This window comes from Erinaceus europaeus, chromosome 16 (genome assembly GCF_950295315.1).
Source record: "Erinaceus europaeus chromosome 16, mEriEur2.1, whole genome shotgun sequence".
Classification (NCBI taxonomy): domain Eukaryota; kingdom Metazoa; phylum Chordata; class Mammalia; order Eulipotyphla; family Erinaceidae; genus Erinaceus; species Erinaceus europaeus.
The window spans coordinates 29,967,340-29,992,697 of NC_080177.1; the positions used below are offsets into that span (position 1 = coordinate 29,967,340).

A 25,358-nucleotide genomic window follows, 5' to 3' on the forward strand; every position below is an offset into this window, starting at 1 on the left:
AGATAAAGCAGGGTGTGGCAGAGATTATCCAGTGGTTATGCAAAGAGACTTTCACAGCCCCTCAGCTATGCCACTGAGGTATAGGTCTTCTGAGTTTCCTGGTTAGATCTCTGTCCCCTGGTGTCCCTTCTTGTTGCTGCTCCAGATTCTGAGGGTAGTAGCAATGGAGACTCAGAGTTGCACTTGGTGAGTCTCTGGGGAGTCCTCTCCTCCCTTAAGCTGTCCCCTTGTTGGTGGAGCAGACTGGAGGTGGTGTCTCAACTGATAAACTGCTGAACTGTTAGCAGTCACTTAATCTCTCCTTAGGCCCCTCTCTCCTCTCTGTCACCAGCCACACGTGTTTGTACTCACCAGTGATTTACTGGGTTCCTGTGGTCATTCTAGTCCTGTCTTGTTTCAGTCCCAGGTGGTCTCCTTTGGTATTCCAAGTTGATCCGGGAGAGGAGAGGAGAGAAAGCGATCTGCTCCTAGTAGCTCTGCCTCTGGAAGTCGAATCCCCAAGTGGGAATATTTATATAGCTCAGACTTACTGCCATATAAGGACTGTGTGCTAGCCGATTTCACAACTGGAGCTCCGGTATATAGCAAACATATAATCATTCCTTTGCTTTCAACCTTGATTTAAAACACAGTTTTATTTGATTTCTATTCAAGTATATCACTTAATTCTGGTGTCTGTAAGAACATTTTTCTAAGAAAAATGCACACATTTTAAGTTATGAAGGTACTATTATTTTGTATCTTTGTTTTCCCTCTAAATTACTTTACTAGAGAGAGGTTAATAGTTTAAACACAGTACAGTTGTTGATAGATGGGTACAATTTCTCATCTCTCTGTATATGTGTCTACAAAAGGGTTACTTAATTGTTTTCTAACCTGAGACATTTATTTGCAAGCTTTGTTACCTTGGGAAGCAATAGAGAGATTTTTGAAACCTCTGGCCTGGCTCAGTAGCTTTGTGACTAAATCAGTGAATCTAATCACATGGTGGATTCAGGTTATGGAAATATGATTGGCAAACCACCTCTTCACAAAATGCCTCCATGGCCCTGTGCCCACTTTAGAGTCTGCTTTTGCACAGATGTTGATAGTTAAGAAGAGGTAGAGGTTTGGTGCCTGGTAAATACTTTCTAAAATATCTCTCCAACAAAACGTCCTATGCACTCAAGACTGAAGATAAACCTGTGAAACAATTCCAGCCATGAGCAGGGTGCTGGAAGATACAGAGTAGCCACTTGGGTGTTTCTGCCTGTTAGGCCATGCTCCTCTTCTCGATGCTGTTTGCGATCTAATCCAGCTCTCAAAAAGGCTATTCATTACGGGGTGAAGCATACTGAACACATTTAACCCTGCCAGATGCAATTCTTAGTTTCTTCCAGGAAAAGCACAGCATACTTTCAATGGGCTCATTTAAATGAGTTACACTTATAGTAGTCAGTGAAATATACGAACGTGTATCTACTGACTCCCTTTATTCATGCTAAATATGGCAAATCGATTGTTCTAGAGGTTGTTCAATCAACAAGTACTCCAGCTGTTTAAATTCACTGCCTCTTTCTTAATGAAAAACAGGCAATGGTGGTTGACAAGAAAACTAACCCAGTGGTCTCTTCCAGAGTGACTTGAACAGTGGGAAGAGTACAAGGCCAGAGAGAATTATGAGCACATTACAAGTTGCAACAAAAGCCTGTGATGCTAACCCACCCTCCAAAAAACATTTGCTCAGTTTTCCTCTCAGCATAAATTTAAAATTAAAACGAACTTTGTGTTTCCCCTCTCTGTTCTTGTTTTTCAACTTCTGGGTTTATTGTATTACACCAAAGAAACTTTCAGATTCTGGTTCAAGATGTTGGAGGGGGACCTAGGCTGGGGTTGAGAGTGTTTTGCAGACGCCTTTCATGGTGACATGGGAAATTTTACCCATGTCTCAACAACTGTACTTACTGTAAATATTAATCTCCCCAATAAAAAGAAAAAAACCCCTAAAATCAAATTGGACTGTACCGTTTTTGCGAGCTTCACACCGTGCTCATAAGTGAGGGGTTTCTCTTTCATATACAGCAACCGAGCCAAGGTTTTTGGGTCATCACGGAGATCAATCTGGCAACAAACAAACAAACAAAAACATGTTATAAGCTCATTAATTTTTTTCAGACCTTACTGAATATTTAAGAATATGATGCAATAGGTTTTCATCTCTTAATGTCTGTGGAATTGCTGAATTTTTAAGAAGGCACATCTTCTTATGGTATGACTAACATGTCATGTGAGTTCTTTCTAAATATATAATGTCAAACTTTATGTGGACTTTTTGTTTCAAGCAATTTGCCTGGGAGCTGAGGACTTACTCCAGTGATTCTTTAACCATGTTTTTTTGTCTTTGCCTCCAGGGTTATCACTGGGGCTTGGTGCCTGTACTACAAATCCACTGCTCCTGTCAGCCATCTTTTGTCCATTGTTGTTGTTATTGTTTGTTGTTGCTGCTATTGTTGTTGTTGGATAGGACAGAGAGAAACTGAGAGAGGAAGGGAAGACAGAGAGGAGAGAAAGATAGACACCTGCAGACCTGCTTTACGATTTGTGAAGCCACAGGCCTGCAGGTAGGGAACCAGTGGCTAGAAACAGGATTCTTGCACTGGTCCTTTTGCTTTGTGGTAGGTGGGCTTAACCTGGTGTGCCACTGCTCAGCCCCCCCGACTGTGGTTTTTTAATCATCTTTTTTTTTCTAGATTCCACTTAGAGGACACAGGACACTGTTTTGTTGTGTAACCTTACAGTGATGCCTCATCTTAACTCTAATTTTTTGATTGCTATTTATGGTTTATTTCCTAACTCTAAATATATTTTGAGAGGTTTTCCAAACCAAATCTTCACTTTCAAAGAGGTGAGGGCATGCCACCTGTGAGGGTATGTGAAGGAGTATGCTGCAGGTTTGACAGGTAATCCAGAACTAAAGAGGAATATCCCAAGGGTTTGCGCAAGTAACAAGCACTAGTCTTTTTTAAAATTAAGAACTTTTTAAAAGATTTATTTATGAATGAGAGAGAGAACCAGAACTCAAGACCTCATTAAGCACTAGTCATTTCAAAGGCAGCAATACTTCAAAAATAGCTTGTGCATTAGGAGTAGACGTGTTAAGTGACTCAAAACCATTTTAGTTGCTTTAAATTCTCCTGGTGTATATGAACCCATGCACAGTGAATGAGTGTGAGTGGACACATAAGATTTGTGTCTTAAAAAAAAAAATCAGCCTATTCATACGTTAAGGTCTCATTTATATGCACATTGCTCTGCTTTACTAATTTGTGCAGCTTTTCTTTTTTTCGGGGCAGGGGGAGCTGTAATTGTTCAACTTAGTGCCCATATATTCTAACATAGGTTCAGGCTATGCAAAGATGTTTGCAAGTCTTGTCACAGATTTGATGCAGTGCTCTGGAGCACCAATATGGTCAGCCTTTGATGATCTGGAGCTCAGGCAAAATATTTCATTTAAACAAATAAGTAATTATCTTTCAGAATAGAAACATTCACTGTATTCTGATAAATGATGTGTTAATTATATATCTATCCATAGCTCCCTAGGATATATTCTATTCTTTTACATCTTAAAAAAAAATCCTCTGTCAGGCAGAGTACAATGAGAATTAGAAAGCAGCAGAATACAAAAGAGATGACAATTAAGCCCTTCAATATTATTGCATCTCTATGCCTTTGGATAGCAATTTATTTTTCTTAACATTGCAATGGAAGAGAATTCATTTTAAAACTATAAAAAGCTGGAGCATTCTTTACTACATTTGTGTAATTGACTGTTGGAAACTCAGAGTGTGGAAGTTTGCTTTCAAAACACACTAAGGGCTTTTTATAAATGCAGGGTTGCTTATCATTTGTGATGTCTGCTTTCACTCCCCTCCCCCCTCCAGGTTTCAGAAGAGCAAGGGGCTTAGAAGCATTAGGAACCCTGGATGAAGTTTTCCTTCTCCAGGAGTGTTACTAAGGTCTCTCTGTCATAATGTGCTCATTTTGATTGCTGGGGTCATTCTGACATCCCATATCTATTTTGTGATTTTCAGGCAATTGTGGATTTTAGTATATTGGGTGACATATGCAGTTGATATCTTATGTTACTTTTCTGGCTCAGGGATGAAGGAGTGTGTATTTTCAAAAAACTATTTTGTAACTTAGAAATAAAAGGCTGAGAAACTGATTTTTAAAACAGGAGTTCTTTTTAAAAAATATTTATTTATTCTCTTTTGTTGCCCTTGTTTTATTGTTGTAGTTATTATTGTTGTCATCATTGTTGGACAGGACAGAGAGAAATGGAGAGAGGAGGGGAAGAGACAGAGGTGGAGAGAAAGGCTCCTGCAGACCTGCTTCAGTTATTATTGTTGTCATCATTGTTGGACAGGACAGAGAGAAATGGAGAGAGGAGGGGAAGAGACAGAGAGGTGGAGAGAAAGGCTCCTGCAGACCTGCTTCACCGCTTGTGAAGAGACTCCCCTGCAGGTGGGGAGCCAGAGGCTCCAACCGGGATCCTTACGCAGGTCCTTGTGCTTAACCCGCTGGGCTACCGCCCTACTCCCGAGAAACTGATTTTTAAAGGCCATATAATTTTTTTTATATATTGAATACCTATGGTATTTTCAACTATAGGCTGAATAATTGTGCGTCTCTTAAGAAGTACTGATTCTCAGATTGCTATATTTGGGACCTTCTCTGTTTTTTTGTTTTTGTTTTTGCCTCCAGGGTTATGGCTAGGGCTCGTGCTGGCACTATGACTCCCCTGCTCCTGGCGCTATTTCTCCCCCATTGTTGTTGCTACTGTTGTTGTTGCTACTATTGTTGTTGTTGTTGGATAGGACAGAGAAATTGAGAGAGGAGGAGAAGACAGAGAGGGGGGAGAAAGACAACTGCAGACCTACTTCACTGCTTCCTTCTCTTCCCTCCCCCCAGCCAGAGGTCCCAGGGGCTTTAACCGGGATCCTTGAGCTTCACACTATGTGCGCTTAATCCGGTGCACTACCACTCAGTGCCCTGGGGCCCTCTTTTCTAGTGTTTGGTAGAACAGAATGTTCTGGAGGTACCTAAAAGGCTTTTCCTTTTTCATTGCCTTCCCGCCCTGCTGGCACCACCCTCCACCACCAGCCTTTTAACCTGGGTCCCTATTAGGACGTAAGGCACATGAGGCATGCAGTCCTTCAGCTCCGGGACCCATTCCTCCTGGACATTGTGGTAAGAGGCAGGATTTACAACAGAGAAGCAGATCAAAAACACATCAGTGTTGGAGTAGGAGAGCGGCCTCAGCTGATTGTAGTCCTCCTGTGGGAAGAACAGAATACAAAACCTGGGTAAGCGGGGGTGGGGGGGTGGTGGGATGGGGTGGTGGTGGGGGTTGTGGGGGGTGGGATGGTGTGTGTGTGTGTGTGTGTGTGTGAGAGTGTGTGTGTTTTCATGGCCTGCGTCTGCTAAATTGAACACCAGGTGGCAGCAGACACTGCCGATTTAAAACAGACCAGAAAAACAACCAGAAGAACCATCACAGCCTGCTAGCGTAGGAACAAATAGCTGGTCGTCCAAAAAGACCATCTTTATTTGATTCTTTGTTCAGGAGCTATCTAAGAAATTGTGCTGACATTACAGGAAAGTTGGGAAAATCACAGGGCTCCTGGACTGGAGCAGGTGGGCAGGGGAGGGAGGTTTGGTTAATTATTTACCCTGCAAGTAGGGTGGCCATGGCCTGCTAGCTGAGTGGCTGCTGACAGTGTCCTTCACTGGACATCATCCTGCTCTGTATTCTAAATCTCTCTTCTGTAGAAACTGCTGTGTAATTCCATTTAAGAAGCCAATCATTGCTTGCTGAACATCTAGCCCTGCTAAGGGTGCTGAATGAAGGAGAGAAGGTGGAAACATTGACAGTCCAGTTGGGGAAAGAAAATGAAAATGCAAAAACCAATTTGGCTTGGAAGTAAGATGGGTGAACTTTCTCCTGCTCTATGTTAGCTAATATGATAGTAGAATAACATAGAATTTTTATCTGTCTGGTAGAAATGCAATCTTAAGGCTGTTGAGACTTTCAAGAGCAGTTAGTACACCAGCTCCTCAAGTGTGGTCCCTGCCTAGCATCGGCATCACCCGGGAGCTGGTTAGGAATGCACATTCCCAGGCCCTGAACAGCTTGCCTGAATCTGAAGCTTTGTAGAGAGGTTGCATCACCTGTAGACTAGCCATTTCTCCAGGGACATTGTTGTAGCTCAAGTTTCAGAATCCCAGGCTCCCCCCACCCCCAGCAGTTTTATAGTTTCAAAAACTAATATCTAGGCAGATGGTGTGATTTAATGGAGACCGCAGAGCAAACATACCTTTAAAAATGGCTCACACCTGGGCTGGCTAGGGTTCATTTCGGTTCCTGTTTGCCTATGACTGCAGCTATGGAACACCGTGGGGCTCGCAATGCTTAAAAGAAAGCATTTCAAAAAAAGAAAGCATTCCCTTGCGTCTGGGCAGTGGGAGTTGGGGGAAGTTTGAATATGTGGCAGCTGAAAATTTTGATTTTTTTTTTTTTTTTTTTTTTGCAGTGGAGCATGTTTGGAACCTAGGTTGGATGATCACATATTGAAATGATGGAAAGGAGCTCTTAGGAGTGGAGAAAGGGTCTAGCTGGCATCTGAGGCCCTTTCCAACAAAAACTGAGAACATAGACACGGGGCTCCTGAAAAGACAGTGTGGGCATCTAATAGAATGGTTAGAAAGAAGTGTGGAGGGTTTAGGCAGTCACAGTCTGTTGTTAGGGTGGGAATGGACGCACAGGAGGTGTTTGGGTGAGGTATTTATTTATTTATTTACTGCCAGAGCACTGCTCAGTTCTGGCTTATGGTGGTTCTGAGGAATAGCACCCAGGTACTCAGAGCCTCAGGTATGAAAGTCCTCTGCATAACCCTTGTGCTGCCTCCCCAACCCTGAGGTGATCTTTAAAAACAGTTTCCCTCCCTCCCTCCCTTCCTTCCTTCCTTCCTTCCTTCCTTCCTTCCTTCCTTCCTTCCTTTTTTTTCTTCCTTCCTTCTCTTTTTTAGTGCTTTATACTCAGCTTCACTCCAAAGACAGGAGGGTGTTTAGTTTTTGACAAATTTTGTACCCTGGGTGATTATTAAAAAATAAAGTTTGGGGACAGGCTCAGCATTCAAAGGGCCAATAACCTGGGTTTTATTTATTTACTTTTCTGCCTTTGAAACCATTGACTCAGTCCTTCTCAGACTTTGTGTGTATTTAGAATCATCTGGGGATCTTGTTAAAGATCTTAGCCAGCAGCAGGTCTGGGATGGAGGGAGTCCCGTGCAGTCCTAACAAGTTTCCAGGTGTTGCTGGTTTGGACACAGTTCCTTGAGTAGCACGGGCACGCCCTCTTGCCTCCCCACTCCCATGCTTACGTTAATTCAGAAATCAAATTCTGCCCCCCAAGTCCTCTTAGATTGAGTGATATTCATGCCAGGTTTTCAGCACAGATGTCTTTTTTTCATTGACACCCCACTTCCCCCATGCAACACATACTTTTACCTGAGATTTGGAAAGCATGGGTAACACACAGAAGGCTTGAATATAACATAATGCTTAAGAGCATGGGATAGGGGAGGCAGTTTTCCTTGATTAGGGGGTGGGGGTGAGTGGGGTAGGAAAGCCTGGCTGGGTGAGAGTGGGGCAGACAAGTTCGCAGGTTTGAAGCAGACATAGTCTCTGGGCTGGCGTAGACATATTCTCTTGGTGGAGGGAGATGTGTTCTCTGGGCTGAGGACAGACACATTCTCCAAGCTCAAATTGCAAATTTTAGCCCTGCCTGTACTACTGGGAGATCTCAGGTAGGTTTTCCCTCTTTCTTTCTTTCTTTCTTTCTTTCTTTCTTTCTTTCTTTCTTTCTTTTTCTTTCTTTCTTCTTTCTTTCGTCCTCAGGGTTATTGCTGGGGCTCAGTGCCTTCACTACGAATCCACTGATCCTGAAGGCTATTTCCCCCCCTTTGTTGTCCTTTTTGTTACTCTTATTATTGTCATTATTATTGTTATTGCTATTGTTGTTGTTGGATAGGACAGAGAAAAATAGAGAGAGGAGGGGAGACAGAGAGAGGGAGAGAAAGACACTCGCAGACCTGCTTCACCACTCATGAAGCGACCCCCCTACAGGTGGGGAGCTGGTGGCTCAAACTGGAATCCTTACACCGGTCCTTGAGCTTCATGGCATGTGCGCTTAACCTGCTGTGCTACCACCTGGCCCCCTCTGTCTCTGCTTCTTTATGTGTAAATGATGTTGCTAACAGTGCTTTTTTCAGAGTGTATATGTGTATAAGAAAAGCATATTTGGACTGGACGGTAGTGCACCCAATTGAGAACACATATTACTCTGCCCAAGGACTGGGATTCAAATGCCCCCACCACCCCCACTTCAATGGATAAAGCTTCACAAGCAGTGAAACAGTGCTTCAGATATGTCTTTTGCCCCCCCAATACCTACCCCTTCTATCAATAGTTCAGGGAAATGAGTAAGTACATAAAGTATAAAAATTAAGAAAAAGGAAAAAATGGCTGGTGGGAGTGGTGGATTGGTTATGTAGTCACCAAGGCCCAGCAATAACCCTCGTGGCAATACAAAGGAAAAGAAAAAAAAAGTGTTAATATTTGTAGACCTCAAATCTTGAACACAGTGAGTTCTTTGATGGTTAAAAGTTCACCCTCCATTGCTGTCTGCAGTTGCTGCAGGCTCTGGTGAGGAATTCTGCCTTCCTGGGAGGGCTGGGCCGAATCTCACACTGTCTTTAAACTGAGTCCTAATGAAAACACAAATGTTTTTCAGCTTATTCCACCTGAGTCCACAGCCATCCAGCTCAGTATTTTTTTATAATTTAGAGGAGAAGGTCATGTCCTAAGGTTGCTTTCACTAACAACTTGTCTTGTGAGCAAACTTTTCCCTGATCCACCAAATTGCACACTTCTCAGACCACATTAAGATGTCTGTGAGCCAGAAAGGTTGCGTTACTCATTGAGGAAAAGCACTGATTTTTGAAGTTTAAGGCAAACTTTCCAAAGAGGTGTCATGCCAGATTCTGTGTTCCAGATAGCCCCGTTGAAAAGCCACTTGCAAAGGGCAAGGCTTGTGTCCAAGTGGACTCTGGGTTGCTATAAGTGAACCAGAGCACCAGCCTACTTGCCTGATAGCATGCCTTTTCAATCTTTCTGGGAGAAGGAGGTTTCAGGATGGGTGAAAATGTGCAGCTGTGCCTGAACAAAGGGCTTTCCTGCCCTCAAGGTTGTTGGGAGGGGTTCCCCAGGGACAGGTTCCATTCTGCACTTTTCTCAGAGGTAGATAGCCCCTGAAGTTGTGGGACCCTTTTGTAGAGAATTTGGAGGTGGGGTGGGTGTGGGGGTAGCTACCCCACTGAGAAACCTGTGTCTTAACACAAAGAGAGCCTTACTCCTCCCTGGCAGAGCTTCCATCTGCCACTTCTGACAGTCCTGCCAAAGAGAGCTAGCTGCCTATGCTGGAATTTGCCCGAGAGCTCTCCTCTGAGCAGGACTTTGCAGTTTGCTGCTGTAGGAGAGGAACCCTATGTGCTGGTTTCATGCTAGGCTGGTTGGCTGGCAGTGGGGTGGAAGGACACCTGGCTTTGAGACACAACATGGGAAAGTGTCTTCTCCCACTAGGTGCCCCTCAGCTGGCGAACACCCAGGCCTGGCTGCAGCTCTTTTTTCTCTCCTCTCCTCTCCTCTCCTCTCCTCTCCTCTCCTCTCCTCTCCTCTCCTCTCCTCTCCTCTCCTCTTCTTCCTTTCTTTCTTTCTTTTTTTGTTTTTTGCCTCCAGGGTTATTGCTGGGGCTCAGTGCCTGCACTATGAATCCACTGCTCCTGAAGGTTATTTTTTTTCTATTATTAAAAAAATTTTTTAATATGTATTTATTTTCCCTTTTGTTGCCTTTGTTGTTTATCATTGTTGTTATTGCTGTTGTTGTTGTTGGGTAGGACAGAGAGAAATGGAGAAAGGAGGGGAGGACAGAGAGGGGGAGAGAAAGAATAGACACCTGTAGACCTGCTTCACCACCTGTGTAGTGACTCCCCTGCAGGTGGGGAGCCGGGGGCTCGAACTGGGATCCTTATGCCAGTCTTTGCGCTTTGCACCTCATGTGCTTAACCCGCTGCGCTATCGCCTGACTCCTGAGGCTATTTTTTTCCCCTCTTGTTGCCCTTGTTGTTTATCCTTGTTGTAGTTATTATTGTTGTTATTGCTGTCATTGTTGTTGGATAGGACAGAGAGATATTGAGAGAGGAGGGGAAGACAGAGAGCGGGAGAGAAGGATAGACAGCTGCAGATCTGCTTCACCTCCTGTGAAGCAACCCTCCCCCTGCAGGAGGGGAGACGGGGTTCAAACTGGGATTTTTATGCTTCATGCCATGTGTGCTTAATCCTGTGCCCTACTGCCTGGCCCCCCTCACTGCAGCTCTTGCCCTGCATCCTGCTCTCCGCTTAGTTCCTTGTGAAGCCCTGAACAAACTAGTCTGCTGGTATGTCATAGAAAAGTCAGCTCTGGGATGCTTTGTGGCTGAGCCAAAGATTGGAGCACTGGAAAGCCCTCTCAGAAAGACTTTCAGTAACACACACCAAGGGGCCTGTGTAGTGTGGCATTAGCTGGCATGGCTTGAATAGACTTGGCTCCCAGGCCTGGTCTTGTAGCTTCCCCAGTGGGAGCTGCAGGGTCATGCGGAGTTCTCCTGCCAACAACCCCTCAATCCACGACCTATTCTAATGTTTGGGCTCCTACTACTGCACAGACCAGCCATCTTCAAAGAGACTCTACCCAAAGCCTTAATCTTAATTTGTTACAAGGTTTGGGGAAGGAGCTAATGTTTTTAAGGGCAGCTGCTGTGTGCTGGCAATGCATGCACTTGGCTTCATTATAAACTGTCTTCAGCATATGCCTGACTGATTTGAGGGCACCCAGCCCAAAACAGGGGCAGTGGGACTGCAGTGGTGTCTGAGGCTTAGTAGGTGGAGGGAACCAGATCATGTCAGTTTGTCTGGGACCAACTTTAAGAGTGGAATAATTTTGCTGATGGGTGCAGTCAGTTCTACATATGCATAAGTACACACACACACACACACACACACACACACACACACACACACACGTGAAACTATAGTAGTGCTTCTCATATTTTCATATGCCTGCAAATCCTTTTGGGGAATCTTTTTGAAATGATTTTTCTTTTTGTTTAGGATTCTATAGATGGGACCTGGAAATTCTTATTTCTGACAAGCTCTCTGCTGATGTTGTTGGTGCCAGGTAGTGATCACAGTTTTAGGGTGAGTTCTAGAATAGTGGTTCTCCAACTATGATGTACAGACCAGCAGCACCAGGAAACCCGTTACAAATGCCAACCTGGGACTGCATCCTAGATCTGTAGAATGGGAAGCTCTGGGGTTTCTTTTTCTTTCCTTCTCTCTCTCTCTCTCTCTCTCTCTCTTTTTCATCTGAGGTTTGGGTGATTTTGTTTTCTTCAACTTGGAGCTTGTTGTCTTGGGTCTGCTATGAGAGGTCACCTCCCTGCCCCAATTTCTGAGAGTAACTGACCAAAATGGTCATCTGTCAAAGAAGGGAAACCGGATGGTCTTAGGGCCTTGAGTTGTGCTGACTTTTCCAGGATATCCTACCACCAGACCTGCACATCCTATCTTCGATGGCCCATTGATGTTTATACAGTGGTCCATGCAAATGCAACCAGAAACCCCAAAGAGATTCCTACGTATCATCATCATTTTTTTTTCAGCATAGAGCTTTCACGTGGAGCAAAGTGACATATCCCCCGATAATTATGTAGGGGAAAAGACCTTGACTAATACATAAGTACTAATAAGAATTAGCAGGAAACTCACAGTGGGAATGAGCATTTACTCCAAAGGACTTAAGATGTATGATTCTGGAAAGATTGAACAACCCACTGATTTTGACCTAAATAAATCACCCAGGACATATGGTAATAAAATCTCTATCCAAGAAATTGGGCCACAGCCATCCATTACTTAACCATTTCCCCTCCGTGAATATGTAACATGAAATACTTTTCAGAGTGTAGCATGGAATGTGAGGAAAGAAAGATTAGCTGTTGTTTTCACTCAAGTGTGGCATGTGTGAACAGATTAAGCACTGAGGATTCTAGTCCATTGCCTTACATTATGAATTCTTTTAAGTTATTCAACTTGAAGAAACATTTCTGACAGGGTGAGAATATTTCAAGAATCTCACTGACTTTCAAGCTAATCCAGTTACCTAGGGATTGACTCTCGATTCTGGAAAATCTCCAGGCTCTTGCCTTTTCTTTCTTCCAACACTTCATCCATCTCTCTCCATCCCCCATGAGCCACCCTATCTCTCTCTCTTTTATTTTTTTTTAACTTTCTACAGCACCTTCAACAATTCACATTAAAGGGTGGATAAAAAAATATAACAAGAAATAATAATGTAGATGAAACTAAAGTTAATGAAATTGGCTCAGAAATCCTGATCCTGATACTAGAAAGGGTAGGTAGAAATTATATGAAGCCCTTGGCCAAATATGGTGTTTTGGTTATTGCTAGTCATCAGGCAATGCGTGAATCATTATTTGTCTATCAACACCTTGAGTAATAATTCAGTTTTTTAAATTACAAGTCTCTCTCTCTTTTTAAAGATATTAAAAATGAACTTGCAGTTTTTTTTTCTTTGAGGTAGACTATAAACTTATCCCAAATGATCAGAAGAGCAGATAGCTGTACTATTCATCTCCAGGTATTTAGCCAGATGAATCACTCTCCCCTCCCAATCCATTAATGAATCAAGAGAATAAAAATATACCTGTCCTGCAGTGTCATACAGTCCGAGCAAGTGTTGCTGGCCTCCCACTGTCACAGTAACTAGAGGAGAAGAGGAGAGTGCATTAATGCAAGCTTCAGAAAAGAGGCTTCACATTTCCCCATGCCAGCCTCTCCCCTGGCAGCAAGAATAAGCATATGCCTTGCCTATGTATTTGCTAAATCAAGTTGACAGCATAGTCTCCAAATGCAAGGCAATCTTGGGCAGCAGTGAGAGCAGATGGGCTTAGCCACGTCCAAACTTCCCAACGAAGATGAATATCATTGAGGCCACTTGGGCACTCTGAAGGCTGTTCACTGATCTTTAAGAGACCCAGACTATCAGGCTTCTGGAGAAAAAGAATGATGGGATTCTTCTTCTCCTTCTTTTTCTTTTCTTTTTGATGATTTTGTTGAAGGTTTAATGGTTTGTAGTAGAGTTGTTGACACTTGGGGAAAATTTCTCATCTCACCATGATAGGTGTCTGCAAAGTGCTCTCACCCCAACTTGGGTCCTTTTCCACCATCATGCACCAGGACTCCAAAGCCCCCCAGCCCTCCCTGCTCTCCTTTCCCAGCATCCTTTCCTTTGGTGCAATACACCCAGCACACCTTCTTGGTTAGGTTGTTTTCTTCTTTTGTTTGGTCTGAGACACATTTCAGAATATAGATTTGTGGGCCTGGGAATACAACATAATGTTTGTTCAAAAGACTTTCACACCAGAGGCTCTGAGGTCTCAGGTGCAATCCTCAGCAACACCATAAGTCAGAGATGAGTGCTGCTCTAGTCTTTCTCCCTGTATCTCTGTCATTAAAAAAAACTCAATAAAAATTTCCAGGTGTGTGTATGCAACTTCTGTTACCATTCTCTGTTCATATTATAGCTGTCTTTACAATGTAAACTTCCCACCCCCTAGAACACTAGCCCTCCTGTATATTCGATAGTCTATAAGGCAAAGTCAGTAATCAAGTGGGGGGGGGGCTTAATATTTGTTTTTCAAAAGTAAATATTTCTGTTGTGTTTTAGCTCAGCGTATTCATCACAATCCTGAACATTAGCTGTGGAAGGAGATGCTGTATGGATTTTGATTTCACCTATCTAAAGGGTGTAGAGAGGGTGAAAAGTAGAGAGTTTGATGTACCCAGCAGGCTTACTGCTTTGCCAAGCAATTGGATACAAAAGTGAGAAGCAATAAAGGGATACCAACCACTCCTTACATGTCTAGAAATGAAATTATGTCTTAACTTGAAACTAAACTGAGATTGAACAGATCAAGAGCAAGGGCACTACCATTCTCTGGGCAAATGGAAAGAGCAAATTTAAATTTAAAAGAGTGAACTTAGAAAAAGGAGTAAAATGGGAAGGAGAGTGATTGATTAAAGATCGTGCAAATGCAATGCACATGTGATTTTCAATTCCTCCTACTGTGCAGGAAGTGGAAGGCAAAAACTGAGGGACAAAATTTCGGTCACATTTTTGATAGCTGCCAGCCAAAATCTCTAGTCAATTGCTCTTCATTGCTGGCACCTTCCTGATTTTACTTTTATTTGTTTTCAATTTCATGTGCAATATTATTGTAGTACTTTAAAATAAAATAATTTATTCTTTGAAAAGCACTCGTTCAAAAGCATTGCGTTTTCAGACACTGGGGTCATTTTTTTCTAATCTCTTCAGATCAACATGTGTTCAGTTTGATAACATAGTTATAACCATTCAATAGAAGCTTATTTTAAATGTGTGTTTCTAACTGGTGCCAACCCTACCTAGCTCTGGTGACAGTGCTGACAGAAGAGAAACATGTAAACATTTTTATTTCTACACACAAGTCAGGCTGGTCATGGGGAATGAAGGTAACACAGTGTGGCCCAGAGCTCTTTGTCCTGTGATATTTTCCTTTGCTTGCTTGCTCTGAGCTGAGTCAGATGTTCCTGAAATCTGCCTAAATGGTTTCTTTAATGACTAATTCACAACCTAGTCATGGGTCAGGAATGAAGGGAAGAAATCCAGCAATTACAACATGGAATTTCCTGTCTCTCTGAGCCCAGAACATGTGGGTCAGGGGCAGCTGTTCCTAAGACACTCCCCTCCCCCCACCAACCTCTGTCAAATTCACCCAACCACCTACACACTCAGGGCCAACTAGCCAGGAGCCAGCACTAGAAGCAGAATTCTTCTAGTTAGCATGCCACCTTGGGCACTGCAACTATTACTAAGCAATGTCTTTGCTTTTGTCACTGGAGTTCTCTAGCTTCTGATTATTCTCAGAACAATAATTCTTCCAGACTGTTTTTCTTTGGACTTCTCTCTTGGGAGATCTGATTTCAGACTTACCAGGTCTGAGACAAATGCCAGACCAGGAAGCTTGGGCAGTGGGCTGATGGTCTGGGCATAGACTTCTTTTCTCTCAGTTTTCCCCTTCCTCAAGGATTTATTGATTCCTTGACTTACTTTTCTTCTTCTAGCGTTTGCCCTTCCGTAGCCAGTCAACAGCGTCAGGTTGAGCCTGATGTAAAGTTTCGAGACCTCCTTTGAATCTGGAGAGGAGGCAGTCGTTGACTATGTGGGTCATAGTCTGTCTGGAGCCGCAGGGGCAGTTTGGGTCGTCTCTGGCTCCCCAGCGATGGAACATAGCGGCGCACCGGCCATGGCCTGTTCCCTAGCGATTGAGGAGGGCCCAATCATAACGTGCTAGGTCAAAGCCGGGTTGACGCTTGCAGGGGTCTGTGATGAGGTGTTTGTTCTTTACCTCAGCTGACTGCCAGCTCTGTTTCCAAGAGACTGGAACAGAGAAGTTCAGTGTAGGCGTAGGGGACCAGACTGGGTGATGAGACGTCAAGCGTTGAACAGGGTGGGCGAAGATATCCGCGTATATTGGCAGGTCCGGTCGAGCGTAGACGTGGGAAATGTACTTAGATGATGCCGCATCCCGACGAGTATCTGGCGGGGCGATGTTGCTAAGAACTGGCAGCCATGGAATCGGGGTGGAACGGATGGTTCCAGAAATTATCCTCATGGAGGAATATAATTTGGAATCGACCAAATGGACATGGGGGCTATGGAACCATACTGGGGCACAGTATTCTGCAGTGGAATAGCATAATGCCAGAGATGATGATCGAAGTGTGGAAGCGCTCGCGCCCCATGAGGAGCTGGCCAGTCTTGCAATGATGTTATTCCTTGTGTCCACCTTTGCTGCAGTTTTTATGAGATGTTCGTGAAATGACAGAGTGTGATCGAGAGTAACGCCAAGATAGACTGGCTGGGCTTCATGCCGGATTCTCGTATCGCCAAGCTGCACATTAAGCTCATACGAGGCCGAGGCATGGTGTAGATGGAAAACAGATGATACCGTTTTTGCAGTGCTAGGGATTAGTCGCCGTTTTTTACAGTAATCAGATATCAGAGACATGTCTTTCGTGAGTGTTTCCTCGAGGATGTCGAACTTGGATGCCTGAGTTGCACAGCAGATGTCATCGGCGTAGATGAACTTCCTTGAAGAAGTTTCTGGAAGGTCGTTGATGTAAATATTAAATAGCGTAGGAGCCAGAACAGAGCCCTGGGGGAGGCCACTTGAGACAAGTCTCCATCTGCTAGACTTGTCACCCAGATGCACCTGGAATCTTCTGTTTTGGAGAAGAAACGATATAGTGTTGGCCACCCATGGAGGCAGGCATCTTGAGATCTTGACTAGGAGACCATGGTGCCAGACCATGTCATAGGCTGCTGTGAGATCAACAAAGACAGCACCCGTCTTTAAATTCTTCTGGAATCCATTTTCAATGTAAGTTGAGAGGGCCAGGGCTTGTTCGCAGGTAGATCTTCCTGGGCGGAAACCAGCTTGGGCGGGTGATAGGAATTTCTCTGTAAGATGAGAAATACGTGACAGAAGCAGCCTCTCAAGGAGTTTGTAACACATGGAAAGGAGAGAAATTGGTTTATAGCTGGCGGCCAGTGTTGGGTCTTTCTTTGGTTTCAAAACCGCTATTATCTTCCACGACGCCAAACTTTGGGCATAGACTCAGATTCCAAGATGTGGGACAGGAATGAAGCGAGCCACTTCTTTGCCACGGGACCCAGGTTAAGAATGAGTTCTGGGGTGATGTTATCATAGCCAGCAGCTCTTCCCGGTTTAACCCTCTTCAAAGCGTCTTCCAGTTCAGACAGTGTAAAGGGAGAGAGTTTTGGAGACGGACAAGATAACCGGAAGTGGGATGACCACTCATGGGAAATTTCTCTTTTTCCAGACTGGGTCGATCTTAGCACGTCCAACTTGAGTTAGGTGACTGGCCACTGAGTTTGGAGATACAGGAGGATGGGAGACGGTAGGGGGTTGGCTACTGGCACCCAGTCTGTGAAGAAGCTTCCAGGCCTTCCTACTTGAGTGGGTGAAGTTCAGACTTTCCGTGAGTTGTTGCCAGCAGGCTTGGCGTGCTGCATCCAGGGAGGCAATGAGATGGTCAGCCACATCTGGGTCGCCCGACTCATCATACTGCTTTAGTAGTTGCTCGCATTCAGCATCAAGATAAGGCGTATAGTTAGCACGTCTCCCACGAGGAATGGCTTGGGAAGCTGCTTTGAAGATGGCTTGGTGGAAGCGCCTGTAGGAATCTTCAGAGGGGATAGAGTTAATTGGAATTGCAGGAATAGATTTGTTGGTAGGATCACTGAACAGACGCCAGTTTGCTTTCCGAAAGTTCCATCTTAGTTTCTTCGAGCACAGAATCAGTGGGAGCTGGAGACCAATGTGGATGATAGCTGGCGGTGATGACTGTGTGGGAAGATCTTGAGAACTTGTCTCGTAGCGGGAAAGGCTTGGCCGTTGACTGTGCTAATCCAGCACAGGTCGGGTGACGAGTCTTTATTCCATCTAGCACTGTGAAAAGAGCCTGGCTGTTTGGGATCGTATAATAGGGAGAGGTCATTCGCTGAAGCCCAGTCGGCTAAGATAGAGCCGTCAGCATGAGTGGAGGACTATTAAAGTCTCCAACGTAAACGGCTGGGTGATTCGGGCTAGGCAGGACCTCATTATCCCATGAGGCACTGGGGGGCTTATATACATTGACGAGCTGAATAGTTCCAATAGTAATGGAGTCGTAGAAGGTCGAAGAGGCCGTATGGTAAACGTCCACAAGACACGATTTGGCGTAGATGGCTCGGCCGTGTTTAGGATGGAGATTATAGCATATTAAATCGAATCCACTGATGGTGAATCGAGCAGCTTCATCGACTGCTATATGTGTTTCTTGTAGGCAGATAACATCTGCCTGATGCTGTATCGCCAACTGACCAATAAGAACGCGTTTGGCAAAGGACAACCCCTCAACATTAAGTTGGAGGACTCGAAGAGCAGGACCAACAGCTTGAAAGGCTGTGTCCATATGTTAAAGACTACTATAAACCATTAACCCCTCAAGAAAAAAAGGAATCCTCCCTAAGAAAAGAGCAGGATCTTTTAAATTCTTCAAATCATTTCTTTGCTATTTATAATCCTCTCTGAGTAACCTTAGGATTTGCCATTTCTAATTTCCCTCTTGTTGGAAATAGAAATAATATCACCTACCAAAGAAGAGTATGCATGAGTAGGAAATTAAATGAGAAAATGCCTGCTCCATAGGAGGTGCTGAGCAGTTACTACTTTCTCTTCCTTAAACTTTTTTGCTAGTGATTTAACAATGGTTTATAGGATTACAACATTACAGAGTTATAATTCCACACTGCACCTACCGCTAAAGTTCTGTGCCCGCTGCCCTTCAGAATAACCACCGCGATTCTCACAAAGTCTTAGAGATAGATTTGTTCCTTTTAATTATGCAAGTTCATGTGTTGCAATTCTCTATATTCCACACATGGTTGAAACCATCCAGTAGTTGTGTTTCAGCTCTTCCCTTACTAAGCACAATCACTTCCTATTTAATTAATTTTGTCTCAAAGGATACCATATTATCTTTTCTAGGTAAAGGATTACTTTCTCTTGATTGAATCTCTTCTAAGGACATGTCCAGTCTGTCTTGCTGAATACATAATGTCCATTAGCTGGAATGTATTAGAGTCTGAATGTGGATTACTTGTCACTTTCTACTCCCAAATGAAGGAGACTCAGTCTATTCTTATTTTTCCTATTGGACAGAAAGACCTTTGAGGACAGAATCTGCAAACACCATCTCTCTCAGAGTAAGCAGAACAATTTCTGGCATGCACAGTAAGTGCTGAACACACACTATAGAAAAAAAGCACTAGGAGCAACTCAGGCAGAAGGAAGTCTTTCAAAATGTGCAGAGCTGCAGCTTCAGGCTCCCTGGCAAGACCCTGAATGCTGGGAAGTGCCTGCAGCCAGCAAATCTGCCTGGCAGACAGTGGTCAGGCTGAAATCCCAGATCACCCTCTATTCTTAGAGCTATTAGTGTTGTTTTCTGAGCTTAGAAAGAATGGGTCAAATGACCTGCTAATGGCTCAGATGGTTCTCTCAATAAAGTGTGAAAAGTTGTCAGTGACCTGTTAAGTATGTAAAATGAAAGCCTTTCCCAAGTCCATTGAACTCCTCTGCTTCCTTGTGTTTCTTTGTACAATTGAAGTGGTGAGGTTTCAGGGAGGGGTGTCTCTGTGTGTGTGTGTGTGTGTGTGTGTGTGTGTGTGTGTGTATCTTTATGATAGCAAGGCTCAGCTGTGGCTTATGGTAGTGATGAGGATTATTTTTGACTTTTGGCACTTCTGGTGTATTTTTTTTTTTTGGTGTAAAAACCATGCTGTCTTTTTGTATAGCCATGCTCGCTTCCCAGTCCTGGAAGTGTTAATGAAATCTAAATCATGGGTTTGCTCCCTTGAGGATCAGTTAGTTTTCACCCAGAAGGAAAATATTCCAGGCAGGGTCTGAGCCTACTTCTGTGAGCATGTCAATCACCTCACCACACAGCTGTGTTGTCATTTGCAGATCAGGCTGAGGAAGTGTTGATTATTCCTTGTGAGACTGCTCAGACCATCAGTCCAACCTATTAACAGCATGAGTGGAGCCTCCTTCAAAGCCTGCAAAATAGCTCACTTGGATAGAGTGGCCACTTTTCATGTATGTAACCAGGTTTGCATGCTGTGGTATCTCTCCTTCCCCCCATAAAAATGGTCTTGAGTGGTAAAGCCCTTATGATAACAGCAACAACAAAACCATTGCCAGTGGTCGAGAGCAGTCTTGAGGAGTCACTGTGATGAATATGTGATAAGTCCCAAGAACACAAGAGATAGAAAGGCCAGGTTAGATACCCTTCCATGCTTGGTCCTTAGCCAGTTGGTAAAACAGGTGGTATATGGGAGACTTCGCTAAGTGTGTGGATGCAGTACCACAATGGAATTATTTTGGAGAAAGAAACACTAAATCCTAGAGGTAGCAAGAAACAGAATTCAAAGGAAGTTAAAAACATGGCTGCCAAGATAGGTTGAGGACATGTCACAGATTTATTAGCTTGTTACTAAGCAAACCATACATGATGAATCTTGTTCAATGAGCATTTTGAAGCACTGGGTATTTATAGGCAATGAAAAAGCCAAAATATTAGAATTAAATGGCTTGGTTCAACAGGACATTAGTCATTGCTCTATGGGAAAGAAACTATGGTGTTCTCTTCTCTGCCAAACAAGAATTATTTGCATGTCTACCCAACAAGATTTACAAGTCAATGTGCAACTTCAAAAAGTCTGTGTTTTTGGTTAGTATCAGAAGTGAACAAAGACGTATTTCCTAAATTGCTAACTTGTATGTGTGTGTGTTTGTGTGTGTGTGTGTGTGTGTGTGTGTGTGTGTGTGTGTAGGGGATGCTGGTATTAAACACTACACCAGCAAGGCATTGGAAGAACATGATGTATATTTGTTGTATGCTTTACATTGGGTTCTAGCCCTCCCCCGCCAAGAGAATTGGATCAGTCCAGTTAATTTCGCGGGCCCGCTTGGCCCCGCCCCAAGGAACCCCGAAAGAGGGTTCCTGAGTTCGAGAGTGCCAGAGTTTCAGAGGGTTCCCCAGTAAGAGAGTTCCAGAGTTCCAGAGTTGGAGAGTTCCTGAGTTCGAGAGTAAGAGGGAGTGCTTGTGCCGCCGCAAAGAGACAGCAGAGTTCTGTTTGGTGATTAGTTTGTCTTAGTTTATGAATCGTTGTTCCTGAATAAAGAAATACAGCTTCCCTGCCCAGCCGTTGTCTCCGCGTCTCTGTTCACCACCGTGAAGCTAGCCGGCCCGGCAAGAGCCTCAGAAATTTTAACAACAAATGGCGCCCACGTGGACCTGACCTACACATCTCTCAGATAAGTAAAGACAATTTGGCTACCTATGTACGATGGCCTTCTCTTCTGCTTGTGAAGAGATCTCCAAAGGCCTCTGCTCTTTCTTCACAAGACTGTTTTGCTGTTTCTGGAACATTTATCTCTGGACCACTCTGTGGTTTCCACTCGCTCGGGCGAACTCAGAACAGCCAGCGGGAAGAGCCAGCGGGCGGGAGGCAAGGCGCGGAGCTGCTGTTTCCACCTGGTCAAACAGCCAGCCAGCCGGCTGCGCCCAGACAACCCCACGCACTGCGCCCGCAGCCCCGCAGCCCCGCAGCCCGCAGGAGGCCTACGCCACCATGCAAGAGCCCGATGCCAGCACGCTAGAGCCCGATGCCAACATGCTGGAGCCCGATGCCAACATGCTGGAGCCTGAGGCCAACATGCTGGAGCCCGATGCCAACATGCTGGAGCCTGAGGCCAACATGCTGGAGCCCGAGGCCAACATGCAAGAGCCTGAGGCCAGCCCACAGGAGCCGGCTCTCCACCGTGTGGCGCAGGGCACTGGACGCGTGATCCCTCCACGCTGCTCGGCCACTGCGAACAGGGCAGCAGACATGGCAGGGCCATGGGGCAGGGCCGCGGCGTTCTATCATGGCCGCCACCCCTGGGCACCTAGGCTCACGCCTTCTGCAAAGCTGGCCTGCCTGCCCTCTTTCTATGAATTCTGGAACCATCCTGGGCCTCCCGGACCCCCGGGCTCCCTGCCAAAACTGGGCACACGAGATCTCCAGCCGCCGGTCCGGTCTGAAGGCAGACAAGCTGGAGTACGCAGAGACTTGTGCAGAGATCGCAACCTGCAATTCCTAGAAGTGGAGCTGCTCGGGAATGGAGCTGCGCGGGAAGCCACCTCCGGATGGTGAACCCCCCCCCCCAACAACTAAGACAGTACAGACTTAAATTCGTGTTTAAAATGACATGTCTTCGTAACAAAGGTTTCTCTCCTTGTGTATTAATGACCATGTTTATGTGTATGTTTAAAGTTCGGTAAACAGTAGCTTTAAGGCTAAATTCTTACTAGTCAAAGTTAAATGAAAAAGGTTTTCAATATAATCCTCATAAAGATAAAAATTAACTTACATTTAAAGTCTGAGGTAAAATTTAGTTAACAATCAATATATTTTAACTAAGTTGGTCTAAACAAAAGGTTAAATAGACTTGTTGATATGTAAAACACTACCTTCTCTATTAGAAATGGTAGATCGCACAATGGCTATGCTAATTATTCTCATGCCTGAGGTTTCCTCTCTGGCCCACACCTAGGGTGTGTCTCCATCTTGAATGGGTGTAACAAAAGGTTAAAAGACGGTTGTTGATATGTAAAAGTCTCAAATTCCTTCTCTATTAGAAACGTTGGATCGTGCAGTAGATATGCTAATAACAAGTTTTGTTTCATAGTAAGTAAATTGCAGCCAGCTGCCTGTGGGACTCTAGGCCGGTCCCTGCCCCCATGCAAATGCCCTTCGAGGCAAGTAGCCCCCCAGAGGCAGATATGGCCCCCTCAGGCCTTCCCTTGGCAACATGCTGGTTTTTGTTATATATGTTTCTGTTCACCCCACACCCTTGATACTATAGTCATTTAGTTAAAAAGAAAAGGGGGAATTGTCGTATGCTTTACATTGGGTTCTAGCCCTCCCCCGCCAAGAGAATTGGATCAGTCCAGTTAATTTCGCGGGCCCGCTTGGCCCCGCCCCAAGGAACCCCGAAAGAGGGTTCCTGAGTTCGAGAGTGCCAGAGTTTCAGAGGGTTCCCCAGTAAGAGAGTTCCAGAGTTCCAGAGTTGGAGAGTTCCTGAGTTCGAGAGTAAGAGGGAGTGCTTGTGCCGCCGCAAAGAGACAGCAGAGTTCTGTTTGGTGATTAGTTTGTCTTAGTTTATGAATCGTTGTTCCTGAATAAAGAAATACAGCTTCCCTGCCCAGCCGTTGTCTCCGCGTCTCTGTTCACCACCGTGAAGCTAGCCGGCCCGGCAAGAGCCTCAGAAATTTTAACAACATATATTCTTGATATTATATCCAAGTTTCAGATACTTAAAATGTTTATTTATTGTAGAGAAACAGAGAGAAATTGAGGGGGGGATAGAGAGGGAGTGACAGAGGGACACCTGCAGGCCTGCTTCATCACTTGTGAATCTTCCTTGTGAGGACCAGTGGCTTGAACCCGAGCTCTTTTGAACTGTAGTGTATGCACTTAACCAGGTGCGTCACCACCTATCCCCTCAGATACTTTTTCTATCATCTGAATGGCTAAGCTTTGCTACTCATTTAGTGAGATATTGGGCAATTCATTAGGCTCTCTCTCTCTTTACCTGAAAACGAACAAATCAAACTTTGCCTAAAAGGTCATAAAAATCTGTGTATGAGTTATTCAAAAGTTAAGATAATCAATGCAACGATTGCCACCTCAACATGCTTCACTTCAGACTGTGTCCAGAGACTTCACATGTGGAATGACAACCTTTCAGCTTCATTACTCGGGTGAGACCTTTCCTTTCATAGTATACTCTAGTTTCATCTCAGGTGATTCACTTTCTAACAAAGTCCCAAAACCTAGATATACACCAGTTTCTGTGAGAGAGAGCATATCTTCACACGTATTTATAAACTACTGCAAAATATATACCTGAAAGCAGAAGTACACTAGAATTTGCAGTGAGTACCTCCCTAACACTTCCTCTCCACTATTCCAAGCTTTGGGTCCATGATTGCTCAAAAATTTGTTTGGCTTCGTATGTTAACTCTCTTTTCAGTCACCAGGTTCCAGATGCCATCAGGATGCTGGCCAGGCTTCCCTGGATTGAAGACCCCACCAATGTTTCCTGGTGCTCAGCTTCCCCAGAGACACACCCTACTAGGGAAAGAGAGAGGCAGACTGGGAGTATGGACCAACCAGTCAACGCCCATGTTCAGTGGGGAAGCAATTACAGAAGCCAGACCTTCTACCTTCTGCAACCCACAATGACCCTGAGTCCATGCTCCCAGGGGGATGGAAAATGGGAAAGCTATGGGGGGGGGGGGGTGGGATATGGAGATTGGGTGGTGGGAATTATGTGGAATTATACCCCTCCTACCCTATGGTTTTGTTAATTAATCCTTTCTTAAATAAAAAAAAAAAGAAAAAAAAGTTAAGATAATCATGGCAACAGTTTATGTTTAGATAAAAATTGGAGTCTTAATGATAATTCACAGTTCTGACATTCAGCATTTTTCTATGACTTGGTTTTATTATTATTATTGGTAATTTAATATTGACTTAAAAAATTACAACGTAACAGGGGCACAACTCTGCACCACTCCCACCACCAGAGTTCTGCAGCTCCAATTCCCTCCATTGGAAGCTACAACAATTCTCCCAAGGTTGCAGATATGGGTTAACTATTATTTCTACAACTGTATGTCTGAATTTGTATATATTTGCCCATTTTTTTAAGGTCCCATCTTTTCTTCCTTTCCAAGTCATACATAAACCTACTACTAGATCCAAATGTCCCTCCCTTTTTTTTCCCTCTCTCTCTGGTTCTAGATGCAGTTGTTCAAAGCTCTCTGGTCAACTTCGCCCTAGCATTTCTCCCCCACTGGGAGTATGGATGACAAGGAATCTAATTTGTTCTTATACAAATTGTTAACCACCCCCCTCCAAGATTTTAAGTTAGCATTGATGTTTGGAGTACTGGATTCACTGTAACCAACCTCTGGGACCTTGAGCAAACCACAGGTACCCTAAGCCTTGACTTTCTTATTGTCAAAGTGAAGTTTATTTGAATTATGTAAAATTCTTCAGTGAATTTATATTTATTATTTATATTGTTATATGATTGTGACCTTTCATTGATGTGGTGTACTATATGATTGACTTGCATATGTTGAACTATCCCTTGAATGAACCCCATATAGTCCTGATTTATGATTCTTTCAATGTATTGTTGAATTCAACTTGACAAGATTTTGTAGATGATTTTTACATTGATATTCATCAGAGCTATTGGTTAATACTTTTCTTAATGTGTATTGTTCTTGTATGGTTTTAGAACCAGATAAAATTGACTTTGTAAAATATGTTTGGGAGCCTTCCCACCTGTTTACATTTTTCTTTTGAAAGATTTGAGAAGGATTGGTATTAAATTTTCTTTGGAAGTTGAGATTTATTTGAGGAGTGAGGGAGATCATGTTTATGAAAAACTTGTTAACTGAAGATTACACAA

At 44.0% G+C, this 25,358-nt stretch overlaps 1 protein-coding gene across 1 annotated transcript in view; it reads right to left on the reverse strand.

The window, feature by feature from the left end:
* Positions 1-25,358, reverse strand: part of RHOJ (ras homolog family member J) — a 109,832-nt gene that overhangs the window by 17,194 nt on the left and 67,280 nt on the right. The window contains exons 2-4 of the mRNA XM_007530916.3: positions 12,866-12,924; positions 5,155-5,319; positions 2,005-2,100 (exon numbers count right to left, since the gene is read on the reverse strand). Of these exons, the coding sequence (XP_007530978.2) occupies positions 2,005-2,100; positions 5,155-5,319; positions 12,866-12,924 (320 nt within the window). The remainder of the gene's footprint in view (positions 1-2,004; positions 2,101-5,154; positions 5,320-12,865; positions 12,925-25,358) is intronic.